The following is a 14,891-nucleotide window of genomic DNA, read 5'->3' as shown; positions in this document are numbered from 1 at the left end:
CATTTTAGAAAGAAGACACCCCAAGGTATTCCGTTAGGAGTATGGTGAGTTCATAGAAGTTTTTATTTTTTTGTCCCAAGTTAGCGGAAATTGATTTTAATTGTTTTTTTTTCACAAAGTGTCATTTTCCGCTAACTTGTGACAAAAAATAAAATCTTCTATGAACTCACCATACTCCGTACGGAATACCTTTGGGTGTCTTCTTTCTAGAATGGGGTCATTTGTGGGGTTCCTATACTGCCCTGGCATTTTAGGGGCCCTAAACCGTGAGGAGTAGTCTTGAAACCAAATGTCGCAAAATGACCTGTGAAATCCTAAAGGTACTCATTGGACTTTGGGCCCCTTAGCGTACTTAGGGTGTAAAAAAGTGCCACACATGTGGTACCGCCGTACTCAGGAGAAGTAGTATAATGCGTTTTGGGGTGTATTTTTACACATACCCATGCTAAGTGGGAGAAATATCTCTGTAAATGACAATTGTTTTATTTTTTTACACACAATTGTCCATTTACATAGAAATTTCTCCCACCCAGCATGGGTATGTGTAAAAATACACCCCAAAACACATTATACTACTTTTCCTGAGTACGGCGGTACCACATGTGTGACACTTTTTTGCAGCCTAGGTGCGCTAAGGGGCCCAATGTCCTATTCACATGTCATTTTGAGGCATTTGTTTTCTAGACTACTCCTCGCGGTTTAGGGCCCCTAAAATGCCAGGGCAGTATAGGAACCCCACAAGTGACCCCATTTTAGAAAGAAGACACCCCAAGGTATTCTGTTAGGTGTATGGCGAGTTCATAGAAGATTTTATTTTTGTCACAATTTAGTGAAAAATGACACTTTGTGAAAAAAAAACCAATAAAAATCAATTTCCGCTAACTTTTGACAAAAAATAAAATCTTCTATGAACTCGTCATACACCTAACAGAATACCTTGGGGTGTCTTTTTTTCTAAAATGGGGTCACTTGTGGGGTTCCTATACCGCCCTGGCATTTTACGGGCCCAAAACCGTGAGTAATCTGGAAACCAAATGTCTCAAAATGACTGTTCAGGGGCATAAGCATCTGCAAATTTTGATGACAGGTGGTCTATGAGGGGGCGAATTTTGTGGAACCGGTCATAAGCAGGGTGGCCTTTTAGATGACAGGTTGTATTGGGCCTGATCTGATGGATAGGAGTGCTAGGGGGTGACAGGAGGTGATTGATGGGTGTCTTAGGGGGTGGTTAGAGGGGAAAATAGATGCAATCAATGCACTGGGGAGGTGATCGGAAGGGGGTCTGAGGGTTTGGCCGAGTGATCAGGAGCCCACACGGGGCAAATTAGGGCCTGATCTGATGGGTAGGTGTGCTAGGGGGTGACAGGAGGTGATTGATGGGTGTCTCAAGGTGTGATTAGAGGGGGGAATAGATGCAACCAATGCACTGGCGAGGTGATCAGGGCTGGGGTCTGAGGGCATTCTGAGGGTGTGGGCGGGTGATTGAGTGCCCTAGGGGCAGATAGGGGTCTAATCTGATAGGTAGCAGTGACAGAGGGTGATTGATGGGTAATTAGTGGGTGTTTAGGGTAGAGAACAGATGTAAACACTGCACTTGGGAGGTGATCGGACGTCGGATCTGCGGGCGATCTATTGGTGTGGGTGGGTGATCAGATTGCCCTTGCGGGTTAGGGGCTGATTGATGGGTGGCAGTGACAGCGGGTGATTGATGGGTGGCAGTGACAGGGGGTGATTGATGGGTGGCAGTGACAGGGGGTGATTGATGGGTGATTGATAGGTGATTGACAGGTAATCAGTGGGTTATTACAGGGGAGAACAGATGTAAATATTGCACTGGCGAATTGATAAGGGGGGGTCTGAGGGCAATCTGAGCGTGTAGGCGGGTGATTGGGTGCCCGCAAGGGGCAGATTAGGGTCTGATCTGATGGGTAACAGTGACAGGTGGTGATAGGGGGTGATTGATGGGTGATTGATGGGTAATTAGTGGGTGTTTAGAGGAGAGAATAGATGGAAACACTGCGCTTGGGTGGTGATCTGATGTCGGATCTGCGGGCGATCTATTGGTGTGGGTGGGTGATCAGATTGCCCGCAAGGGGCAGGTTAGGGGCTGATTGTTGGGTGGCAGTGACAGGGGGTGATTGATGGGTGATTGGCAGGTGATTGACAGGTGATCAGTGGGTTATTACAGGGAAGGACAGATGTAAATAATGCCCTGGCGAATTGATAAGGGGGGGTCTGAGGGCAATCTGAGCGTGTAGGCGGGTGATTGGGTGCCCGCAAGGGGCAGATTAGGGTCTGATCTGATGGGTAACAGTGACAGGTGGTGATAGGGGGTGATTGATGGGTGTTTAGAGGAGAGAATAGATGTAAACGCTGCGCTTGGGTGGTGATCTGATGTCGGATCTGCGGGCGATCTATTGGTGTGGGTGGGTGATCAGATTGCCCGCAAGGGGCAGGTTAGGGGCTGATTGTTGGGTGGCAGTGACAGGGGGTGATTGATGGGTGATAGGTGATTGGCAGGTGATTGACAGGTGATCAGTGGGTTATTACAGGGAAGGACAGATGTAATTAATGCACTGGCGAATTGATAAGGGGGGGGGGGGGGGGTCTGAGGGCAATCTGAGCGTGTGGGCGGGTGATTGGGTGCCCGCAAGGGGCAGATTAGGGTCTGATCTGATAGGTAACAGTGACAGGTGGTGATAGGGGGTGATTGATGGGTGATTGATGGGTAATTAGTGGGTGTTTAGAGAAGATAACAGATGTAAACAATACATTTGGGAGGTAATCTGACGGCGGGTTTGCGGGCGATCTAATGGTGTGGGTGGGTGATCAGATTGCCCGCAAGGGGCAGGTTAGGGGCTGATTGATGGGTGGCAGTGACAGGGGGTGACAGGGGGTGATTGATGGGTGATAGGTGATTGGCAGGTGATTGACAGGTGATCAGTGGGTTATTACAGGGAAGAACAGATGTAATTAATGCACTGGTGAATTGATAAGGGGGGGTCAGAGGGCAATCTGAGCGTGTGGGCGGGTGATTGGGTGCCCGCAAGGGGCAGATTAGGGTCTGATCTGATAGGTAAAAGTGACAGATGGTGATAGGGGGTGATTGATGGGTGATTGATGGGTAATTAGTGGGTGTTTAGAGGAGAGAATAGATGTAAACAATGGATTTGGGAGGTGATCTGATGTCGGATCTGCGGGCGATCTATTGGTGTGGGGGGGTGATCAGATTGCCCGCAAGGGGCAGGTTAGGGGCTGATTGATGGGTGGCAGTGACAGGGGGTGATTGACGGGTGATTGACAGGTGATTGACAGGTGATCAGGGGGGATAGATGCATACGGTACATGGGGGGGGGTCTGGGGGGGGGGTCTGGGGAGAATCTGAGGGGTGGGCGGTGATCAGGAGGGAGCAGGGGGCAGGGGGGGGGGATAAAAAAAATAGCGTTTACAGATAGTGACAGGGAGTGATTGATGGGTGATTAGGGGGGTGATTGGGTGCAAACAGGGGTCTGGGGGTGGGCAGGGGGGGGGGTCTGATGGGTGCTGTGGGCGATCTGGGGCGGGGGGGGGGGGGGAAATCAGTGTGCTTGGTGCAGACTAGGGTGGCTGCAGCCTGCCCTGGTGGTCCCTCGGACACTGGGACCACCAGGGCAGGAGGCAGCCTGTATAATACACTTTGTAAACATTACAAAGTGTATTATACACTTTGTATGCAGCGATCGTCGGGTTAACATCCCGCCGGCGCTTCCGTATGGCCGGCGGGATGCTGCGGCGGGTGAGCGGCGCCAGGCGGAGGATCGCGTCACGGATGACGCGAACGCTCCGCCCATGCCCCTACAAGGACCGCCGCCATTTGTCTATACGGCGGTCCTTGCGGGGTCCACTTCCCGGCCGCCTCTGTGCGTTAGGCGGTCGGGAAGTGGTTAAAGAGACACTGAAGCGAAAAAAAAATGATGATATTATGATTTGTATGTGTAGCACAGCTAAGAAATAAAACATTAAGATCAGATACATCAGTGTAATTGTTTCCAGTACAGGAAGAGTTGAGAAACTCCAGTTGTTATATCTATGCAAACAAGCCATTAAGCTCTCCGACCAAGTTAGTCGTGGAGAGGGCTGTTATCTGACTTTTATTATCTCAACTGTAATTGAACTGTTTACTTTTCCTCTGCTAGAGGAGATGTCATTACTTCACAGACTGCTCTGAAAGACTCATTTTGAATGCTGAGTGTTGTGTAATCTGCACATATTATAGAATAATGCAATGTTAGAAAAAACACTATATACCTGAAAATAAAAGTATGAGAATATTTTCTTTGCTGCTAATCTTCTAGTAATTATTCATAGTACACAACCAATTCACTATATCATATTTTTTTTTTCGCTTCAGTGTCTCTTTAATGGCAAACATTTCAGCTGGATGATGTATTTTTATGCATATCTAACATAAGCATTCAGTAGTGTTCTAACAGAAACTAGTACATAGGAGTGTGCGGCCTGTCAACAAACAAGGTGATGAAAATGAGTAACAAAGCCACTTGCCTGTGCATCTAATTACACCTGAAGCCAGGTGGTAATTTCTGGAGAGTCTCATAGCAATGGTGCTCCCAAGAGAGTTACTGTTGCCAAGGCTGCCCAGAAGAGTAATTTGTATTTCTAATCAGTTTTGGAAATTCTTAGATGGCTGCAAACTGAAATTCAATACAAATTTTAACAACATTCAATTGCAAAAGCTGTGAGCAGCAATGATCCATTTATGCCAATTATTTTTGAAGAAGCCCCTTTCAATCCCTGAGCAGCGAGACAGAGGAAGTCTCCGGTGTCAGGCAATCCGTGTTCACAGTAGAGAACTTACAGGTGCCCTTTCTTGGCTCCTTCCTGACCACTTCATGGAGATCCCAGGAACCCAGTAAGGGATGAGTTCTCCAAGTGGGGACATAGATAGAATTAAAGAGACTGCATTAAAAAAAAAAGCCCTCTGGGGGATACTTACCTCGGGAGGGGGAAGACTCAGGGTCCCAATGAGGCTTCACCCTCCCCTGTAGCTTTGGGGAATCCAGCGCTGTCTCCCCTGAATCCTCCTCCGACAAGCTTGATAAGGCTTGATTTAGTTACCTCTCCGGGATCCAGTGCAAGCGCACCATCTGTTCTTCATTAGGGCTAGGCGGAAATAACCATGAGCAATCGTATCGGCTCTACTATGCAGGCACTAAAGGACTCGCACCTGTGCAGTAGAGCGGATTGATCGGGTTTGGCTATTTCCGCCTTCACAAAGGACTAGAGGACATGATCTGCGCATGGAGGAAAAATGTTTTAGCCATTTATTTAGGAAAGAGTTTTTTACAGTAAGAGTGATTAAGATGTGGAATGCATTGCCACAGGAAGTAGTTATGACAAATTCTATATCTGCATTTAAAGGAGGCTTAGATGCTTTCCTTGCGATGAAAGACATCCATGGCTACAATTACTAGGTAATGCCCAGTGGTGTTGGTCCAGGGATTTTATCTGATTGCCATCTGGAGTCGGGAAGGAATTTTTTCCCTTTTAGGGCTAATTGGACCATTCCTTGTAAGGGGTTTTTGCCTTCCTCTGGATCAACAGTGATATGTGAGTGAGCAGTCTGGTTTTGTACTTTGTTTTCTGGTTGAACTCAATGGACATATGTCTTTTTTCAGCCCAAATAACTGTAACTATGAAGAGCAGCTAGTATGCCTGTACAGGATCGCAGTAGGTAAATATTTACCTCGCTGCGATTCGGGGGGTCCTGGCAAACCAACGGAGGGATGGAGGAGGATGGGGGAAGCCTTGTTAAAATCCAGAGGCTTACCCCTCCCGATGTAAGTATCCCCCAGAGGTTTTTTTTTTTTTTAAATACAGATCCTCTTTAAAGAAAACAAAACAAACCTTTCAGTGTTACAATAATATTTATGATAATTAAAGAAAAAAATCCCTGTATTTGGTTCTCAAAATTATCACAGTGAAACCTTGCTGCTCTTCACTGCTAATTTATTTCAGTGGTCACCTGTATTGTTGGATATTTCTGTTGATCTGACAGATATCTGCCAATGTGTGGCCTGCATGTCCCACTGAATGTGCTACACAGCTATCAGAATGTACAGCAGACACATATAAATAGTGCAAGGAAAATGTTCATTTACAACCAAATTATATTGGTCATGTGCATCAATAACATATTTGAAGCTTGGATGCCTGGAAGCTTTCATTGTACCCTGAGGCTCTTAAAGGGGCACTACAGCGAAAAACTGTAAAATGTAAAATATGTGCAAACATATACAAATAAGAAGTACATTGTTTCCAGAGTAAAACGAGCCATAAATTACTTTTCTCCTATGTTGCTGTCACTTACAGTAAGTAGTAGAAATCTGACAGAAGTGACAGGTTTTGGACTAGTCCATCTCTTCATAGGGGATTCTCAGCAAGGCTTTTATTCTTTAAAAAGACATTCCTGAAAAAGGATTTAAACAATGATGCTGGCCAGCTTCCCTGCTCCCTACGAAGTTTTTTTTGGCAGTTGGACAGAGCAACGGCCATTCACTAAGTGCTTTTGAAAAGAAATATCTTTATAGGGGATTTTCAGGCATATATTAATTTTCAAAAGCACTTTGTGAATGGCAGTTGCTCTGTCCAACTGCCAAAAAAATTGTGTAGGGAGCAGGGAAGCTGGCCAGCATCATTGTTTAAATCCTTTTTCAGGAATGCATTTTTACACAATTTTTTTGGCAGTTGTCCAACTGCCAAAAAAAACTTCGTAGGGAGCAGGGAAGCTGGCCAGCATCATTGTTTAAATCCTTTTTCAGGAATGCATTTTTAAAGAATAACAGCCTTGCTGAGAATCCCCTATGAAGAGATGGACTAGTCCAAAACCTGTCACTTCTGTCAGATTTCTACTACCTACTGTAAGTGACAGTAACATAGGAGAAAAGTAATTTATAGCTCATTTTACTCTGGAAAAAATGTACTTCTTATTTGTATATGTTTGCACATATTTTAAATTTAACAGTTTTTCGCTGTAGTGCACCTTTAAAAAGTAAAGCATCAAAACAGATTTAAAGGGAAGGTCCAAGCAAAAAAAAAATGAGTTTCACTTACCTGGGGCTTCAACCAGCCCCATGTAGCCATCCTGTGCCCTCGTAGTCACTTACTGCTGCTCCAGTCCCCCGCTGGCAGCTTTCTGACCTCGGAGGTCAGGGCCACATTGCATACATTTTTACGCATTCCAGCTAGTGCAGGAACAAAAATTTACGTGTTGCACCACTAACGCGTAAACATGTATGTGTTAATGTTCCTGCACTAGCGGGAATGTGTAAAAATGTACGCAATTCGGCCCTGACCTCCGAGGTCAGAAAGCTGCCAGCGGGGGACTGGAGCAGCAGTGAGTGACTACGAGGGCACAGGATGGCTGCATGGGGCTGGTAGAAGCCACAGGTAAGTGAAACTCATTTTTTTTTTGCTTGGACCTTCCCTTTAAAGAATCTGTAAACAGTTTCAAAATTTTCAACTTGAGCTTGAGTGCCCTCTGCTGTTCAAAACATGGTGGTGCAGAGCAAGTTATAAAATGCACAATACATGTTTGCATAGGAGTATGTGGGTAATAATCACTAGGTTACTCCCATGTGCAGTCAACATCACATGTAGTACAACCCAGGCTATATTATGACTGAAATGTGTTTGGGGTGCTAGCAACTGTGATGTTACTGACGGCCTCAATCACAGGTACAAAAAAAGAGGAGCACAAGACATCTGCTTGACATTGGCTCCCTAAACGTAAATAAACAGAACTGTAAACTGCAGACATCAAAATCCTTATAAAGTAGCTGTGATCTTCATAAGCTCTTCATGTCGAGTGCCCTGAAAATCACAGAAACGCTGTCCATTTTCAGTTTGTGGCATGCTAAAGCAAATCTGTAGTGAAACTAAACTTATTAGATAATGAATTGTATGCGTACGGTAGTACAGAAAATACATAGAACATTAGTAGCAAAGAAAAGAGTCTCATATGGTTTTTCAGTCTAGGGGGAAAAAAAAACTTGAGTTGTTATATTTACAAAAGAGCTTCTCTGAGCTAGTCAACCAATTTGGTAGAACTCAGTCCTGTCTTCTGAAGAGCTTAAAGTGTACCCGGGGCGACATGTGAGTTGATGCATCAAAGAGTGGTAATATTACAGCGTATGCGCAGCGCACTGCAATATTACAGCTACGTCCGCACGCAAGTACCACACGATACGCTAGTAGTGTGGCCTGCAGTACTCCATTAGCGGTACTGTTACTATGGTAGTAGGGGTCACACTACTAGCATATCTCATTACTTATGTGCAGAAGTAACGGTGACATTGCCGTGAACTTTGAGTACACTGTAATATTACAGCCATTTGATGAAACAACCCCATTGTGATATAAATCTGTACGTATATGTACAGTGCAAAATATATTAATAACCATGCTGGGGGTTTTTTCTGCCTGAAAGAGTTAATTTTCAGGCATGCAAGTGACAGTTTGTCTTGCTGGTACCTTGTTGGGAAAATAGTAAACCTCACTGATAAGCAAATTACAGCCATAAAAGTTTTCTTGGCAGAATACAAATTCTGAGGGCAGGGGAGAGATAGAAAAAGATCAATAGTCCATAGGGTCATTAGCTCTGCTTTGTTTTACAGTTTAAAATATAGAGTGTGGATTCTAAATTGAACTGCAGAAGTCTGATGCAAGGTTATATTTCTTTGCTTCTATTGTTCTATTAACTATCCGTACAACACATACAATTAGCTCATAAGTTTATTTTTGCTACAGATTTGCTTTAAAAAGCGAATCAATCAATAAAAGTAAGCTGAAGCAGGGAAAATATGTAAGCTGTCATTATTAGATCCCAGCTGAAGAAGTGCTTGATCCCTGGGTTATAATGTAGCTTCAATAATTTCTGAACTAGTGGTGGGAAACCAATGTGTAGACTGAAGCTGGAGTGATGAGACACGTAGCTGTTATTGTGTTCATCCAGGCTTTATATCACAACTGATAACTAGCATTATTAGGAGGTTAGGGACAGTAAGGCTGTATTTCCCCCTGAATGTACAGTATATATTCTTCTGTATTTAAACACTCCAGCAGACTTCAGTTAAAGTGTAACCGAGATTCGAATAACTACAAAAATAAGGAAAGGGAAAGCCTTTGGATCCTAATGAGGCTCCCTAAAGGCATCCTCTGGTCCCCAGTTCCTGAGCATGGACTCCACAGCTGATCGGGGCCGCATTCCTCTACTAGCACGAGTGGCTGCAGCTTACTCCGCATGCACAGCCGTACGCAAGCAAACGCAGAACCGCCACTCTCATGCTTGAAGAGGAGTGTGGCCCTGATCAGACTACAAGCCCTTGTCTGTAATCTTTAGAGGGCCTGTGCTTGTTGACGGGGGGGCCTAAGGATGACATGGGGAGCCTCATTAGCATACAGAGGCTTCACTCTTCTTAAGTATATGATTTTTGACGTTATTTGCGTCTCTGGTACACTTTAACTGAAGTCTGCTGGAATGTTTATATACACAAGAAAGTCAGCAAGTGGATGAGCATTTTGTGCTGACTTATGATCTTTGTGACAACAAATTGCTTTTAATAACTAAAAGCTTGTAGTAAAATTTGGTAAACAAAATATTTGTTGGAAAATACGTACTTGAGGGGAAGGGAAGAGAATGGTGCATTCAGCCTTGCAAACTGACCTGTAGGAAGAAAGCAATGTAAAAATTATAAAATAGTAGCTTGCTCTGATGAGCGAGCGCAAAGGACATCAAACCAGCAAACGATGATTCAGCTAATACCTTTAATGATTAACTGCACATGGTTTATTGTAACCTTTCGAAACTTAAAGTTACTTCTTCAGGCAATATACAGAACTGGGTCAGAACTGTTGTGATCTAGTTCTGTATACTGCATACAGAAGAAACTTAAAGAGGAACTTCAACCTAAACAAACATACTGTCATTAAGTTAAGTCAGTTATGTTAATTAAAATAGATAGGTAATATCATCTCTTACCTACCCCGTTTTAAAAGTATAGGCAAATGTTTGTGATTGCATGGGGGCCGCCATCTTTTTGGTTGGAAGGAGGTGACAGGGAACATGAGACACAGTTCCAACTGTCCTGTGTCCTGATCACCCTTCCCAGCTGCGCGCGCTAGGCAAAAAGAACAACATCAGAAATCCCATCATGCTTTGCACAGCATCAGGGGAAAAATGCCCAGGAAGATTTCTTTGATGGGGCGGAGATTAGCTTCTGTGCAGCTTAAAATGAGGCATGTGTAAGAAAAAAAAAAGTTCTGATGCTGTGAAACTGTTAAAGAAACACCAAGCCTTTTCAGTGTTTCGGAGTAGCTTTTTAGGCTGGAGGATCACTTTAACATTTTCGAAAGCTTGCAATCAACCATGTACAGCCAGGGCTGGATTTCTGGAAAAGCCGCAAAGGCCCAGGCCTTGGGTGGCTGTAGCTCAAAAATAGAAATTAATGCTTAAGGGAGCTGTACATAAAAGAGGGTATTTGCTGTACATGGATGAGAGACATGGAAGAGGGGGCTGCACATGAAATGGGAGGGGCGGTGCTGCTCAAGAAAGGGGAACCACAACATACTTGGCCTAGTGGCACAACAAGTTTAAATCCAGCCTTGTGTACAATTAGTCATTAAAGGTATTAATAATCGTTTGTTGGTTTGATGTCAGCATATCAGCTCCACGACCAACACCATAAAATACTTCAGTTGCACAAATGCTGTTTTTTTGTGTGTGTGTGTTTTTGTTTTTTTACTAACAGCGTTTCTTCTCGCTTACCAGCCAAATGAAAATCTTGCAGCTCTAACTACTAAGCAGTGCAGTCACAGCTGACCCCGGGTGAGCTCTCCTCACCATTAGCTAGCATAAGTCATCAGAAAATAAGGTTGAGAAGTGATTAGGTGGATATTAGCATCAGGCATGAGTGACCTACAAGACTTTCATATGTCTGGAAAAGACAGAAGAAAAGTTATTCAGTGTATGATACTGCCTGCCCTCCAAAGCGAACACTGTTAATACAGCGCTGGAGATTTGGGCGCAGCCGGCGCCACCATAGGCCGTAATAGGAATTACGACTATAGCAGCGCACAGGGAGGAACTTCGGCACCGTCAGAAGACGGAGCTGAAGTTACTTTTAAAACACTATAATTCGGCCTCCAGCTATTGCTGGAAGCCGAATTATTTAATTCCCCACCATAATTGGCGGCCTGGAGGGGGAATAGTATTTAATACGGCTGGGACTTGTGCAGCAGCAGGATCAGTCATATACCGGCTGTATCCTGCGCCCAAGTCTCCCGCGCCGATATCTCTCGTACGCCTTCAAAGTGCATGGAAACACTACAATGGGCCGTTTACCGCATGTTAGCGGTCCACAAATCTATGCTGGCTTTAGAGAGGTTGTCTCCTTTTTATCCAGAGAAAGGTATTCAGGAAGCAGAGCTTTCAGTAGTTGGGGGGGGGGGGGGGGGGGGGAAGGGGGAGCTAAAGCTGTAATGTAGAAAGGCCAACACCTTATTGAAAAGCAACTTCACCCTGACAGAAGACTTTTTCCGGCCCATCTTATGTTTGTTTTTTTATTTTTTTTTTGGGTGGTGGTGGGGGGGTGGTGGGTTGTTAGACAGAAACAACTGGAGGTGGGAGGCTTATGTATTTAACTACTATCCTTTACAGCTGACACGGGACAATCCTTATTTAAATGCTCCTTCACCTTTAGGCTACATTTGCCCAGGTGTTTCTTGCTGCTGGGAATGGGGTGCTGTATCATACTTGCCCTGATGTTTCCCAATGTTTAGTGCAATATCATACAGCATCTATTTTGTATGGTAATCTCCCGTAGGGAAGTCAACATATCAACATGGGACGCCTGTGAGATGGCCAAGAGAGGCTGCAGTAAATGTTCACTAAATGCCACATGGCATCAATGTTGATGCTGCATGTTGGCGAGAATGGCATCACGGAGCAACAGGGAAACACCAGAATCCCATGCTAGTGTGAATTTAGCCTGCTTATTTATTTTTTTATTTTTTTTGCTTATGCTTCAATGAATACCAGACTAATGGACACAATGTGGCTCTTTACCTGGTAGGCTTCATCTTGCATTTTCTGCTTTAGATACTCTTCCATTTTCAACTCATTTTCTAGTTGGCGCACAGAGTCATTCTCATAGGTTTCGTCATCCTGCCTGTTATATGGGTCATCAGGTCCCCTACAAAAGGGAGAAGGGCTCAGAAATGCAAGCGCATCTTCACTATGAAAGCAGCTGTACATTGACATCTGCAAGATAGCTATATTTTTCAGGACCAATCAAAATATTTTACATGCAGGTATACTATACTTGCACTATACCCAACTTCCTGTATACAGCAAGATAGTTTATTGGAGGGTCTTCTCTACTCTTCTCACAGAAGTACAGCACACAAATGTTTAAAGCGGATCTCCAGAGTCAATTTTGAAATCCTGCAGCCTCCTAGTAAAAAAAAATAGTTACCTGAGGAGCCTTGTCCTGCGAAGCCTTCCCGAAGACCCTGCATCACTCAACTTCCAGTGCCTGGCCCCGCCTCCCCCTCTCCCCGGAGAAAAATGCCAAGATGTTTACTGCAGTAAATAACTTGGCATTTTTTCGCCGGGGAGAGAGGGGGAGGCGGGGCCAGGCGCTGGAAGTGGAGTGATGCAGGGTCTTCAGGAAGGCTTTGCAGGACAAGGCTCTTCAGGTAACTATCCTTTTCTTTTACTAGGAGGCTGCAGGATTTTAAAATTTACTCTAAAGATCCGCTTTAAGAAAAACACATATTGCCTTTCTGTGTTTCATTTGTGGTTGTTAGATAGTTCAGTGAATGAGAATTAGGTTTAATATGAATAATTAATTAATAATTATTAATGAATAATAATTTAGCAGAAAACCTGGTTCAGTACATAAGTTGGCTTGAAATTTTCATATGTATACATACATATCAGTGTGAATGTTGCCAGTAGCAGATGAGTTGTGGTTGTATGCTGGTTTCCGGGCTTGGATCTGGGCTAGGAAGGCTTTTTCTGAAGTCGGGGATGGGACCAAATCATCAAAGTGAACCCTGTAATCTGTGTCCACACTGCCTTCTCCTTCATTCCCTACATCTGAAAAAAAGTACACAGACACACACTCTTACAGGTGTTTAATGCAGAGACATTTAATTAACAGCGACATCTCACTGGTGCTTGGGCAGTCCTTTATTTGGCTTTTACTCTAACAACAATGGGAACCCCAGACTGGAAGTGAAAAGTCATCAATGAGTCCAATTTTGTCAGTACTCCACCCCTTGCATCCCTTACACTGATGGTCAGCATCCAGTACACCGCTGGTCAGCACCCATTACATTGGTGGTTTTGGAATCCCAGCACCCATTACAAGCCTAGTCAGGGAGTCCTCCCAGCACTTATTACCCTTGATTGTCAGTAGGCCCTCTGGACTCAGGGCCAGTGCTACCATAGAGGCAAAGGAGGCAATTGCCCCAGGGCCCCTGAGCGCTGCTGGGCCCCCAGGTCTCCCCCAACTTGTAATCCTTGGGGCCCCTGCGCTGTTTTTACAGTGTAGCAACTCACCTGTCCCAGCTGCTGCTCCTCCTGTGCTCACCATCTTCATACCCCCTGGCTCCTTCTTCTTCATGACCTGTCACATTATGGATAACGTGCCAGGTAATGGAGAAGAGGCCCTCCTGTGGGGAAGATGATGAGGGCACAAACTAATGGAGGAGCTGCGAGATGGGAGAGGTGAGTTGCTATGCTGCTAAAAATGGTGCAGGGGCCCCCGGTGAGCACATTAAAGTTGAGGGAAGAGATCTGGAGGACAAGGGCACTGGCAGCTGGCTCAGGAGCCATGGGGCTGAACTGGGGGGGGGGGGGGGGGTTGGGTTCAGGGGGCCCCCAGGTTACATTTGCCTTGGGGCCCCATTATGGTTTGAACCAGGTCTGTCTGGACCTGTAACAGCTTATGGATGTTGCCCACCAATCTCCTTTTACACAGTTGGTGATGGACACCCCATCACCTGGTATTCAGTGCCCCTCAGCCCCCAGTACCATTACACTGCTGATCAGGTCTTTAGCAGCCAGTCAGTGCCCTTTAACAGACAATATACTAGTAATCAGTGCCCAAACCAAAGTTCCCTTTATGCTAATAATTATCCGCCCATCCACAGTTCACTAAACCAGCAAAGGCATTGTGGGGAAATTACACCATATCTGTAACACACAAACAGCACAAAAGCATCTTATAAGCAGAGCACAGGTAACCAACACTGCTTTGGAAACACGATGCCAGCTCCAGGGCCTCTGACACATGCTCACATGCTGCATTGCTCTGCATGGCCTCTGCATGTACCAGGCATGTTGCTACTCTCATCCACACTATGCTATCAATATTTTAGGGCTAACAAGGGCGAGCCTAAGCAAACCATCTCCAGGCCTCTGCAATCTTTGGGACTGTATACATCTGCAATGATTACTGTGGCTATAGTTACACCTCTTATGCACTGTAAGCATACATGATCTACAATTACTAAGCGTGCAACCCACTGCCCCAAATACTAGGAGCGCAAGTGCACTAATTACTAACACACATTCAAAGGGAAAGGAGATTTTTTTTAGCTGAATTCACAATGATGCAGAAATATAAAGTGCTCTTTTAAAGCATTTTTTTGAATGGTGTTTTACTATGCATGCTCCTTTGTTTGCATTTATCTCACCGCTGACATATGTAAAGACCTTGGGCTCTTGTTGTCCTATGCCATTATGTGTGGGTTTGGCTTCTCTGCTTGAATTACTATACAGCTATAAACACAGCAATATGCAAAAGCGGCAATGCTAAGAAGCCACA

General features: G+C 44.8%; 1 protein-coding gene across 18 annotated transcripts in view; it reads right to left on the bottom strand.

Annotated features, from left to right (window-relative positions):
• DTNA (dystrobrevin alpha) overlaps positions 1-14,891 on the bottom strand; it is a 348,338-nt gene that overhangs the window by 10,692 nt on the left and 322,755 nt on the right. For all 18 annotated transcript variants that reach the window (XM_068237333.1, XM_068237332.1, XM_068237336.1 and 15 more), the window contains 3 exons: positions 12,991-13,156; positions 12,122-12,248; positions 9,676-9,721 (listed from right to left, as the gene is read on the bottom strand). In XM_068237333.1, the coding sequence (XP_068093434.1) occupies positions 9,704-9,721; positions 12,122-12,248; positions 12,991-13,156 (311 nt within the window). In that variant the 3' untranslated portion in view covers positions 9,676-9,703. The remainder of the gene's footprint in view (positions 1-9,675; positions 9,722-12,121; positions 12,249-12,990; positions 13,157-14,891) is intronic.

Source organism: Hyperolius riggenbachi, chromosome 5 (assembly GCF_040937935.1).
Source record: "Hyperolius riggenbachi isolate aHypRig1 chromosome 5, aHypRig1.pri, whole genome shotgun sequence".
Classification (NCBI taxonomy): Eukaryota; Metazoa; Chordata; class Amphibia; order Anura; family Hyperoliidae; genus Hyperolius; species Hyperolius riggenbachi.
The sequence above is the reverse complement of the archived record's forward strand: the minus strand, read 5'-3'. Positions and strand labels throughout refer to the sequence as shown.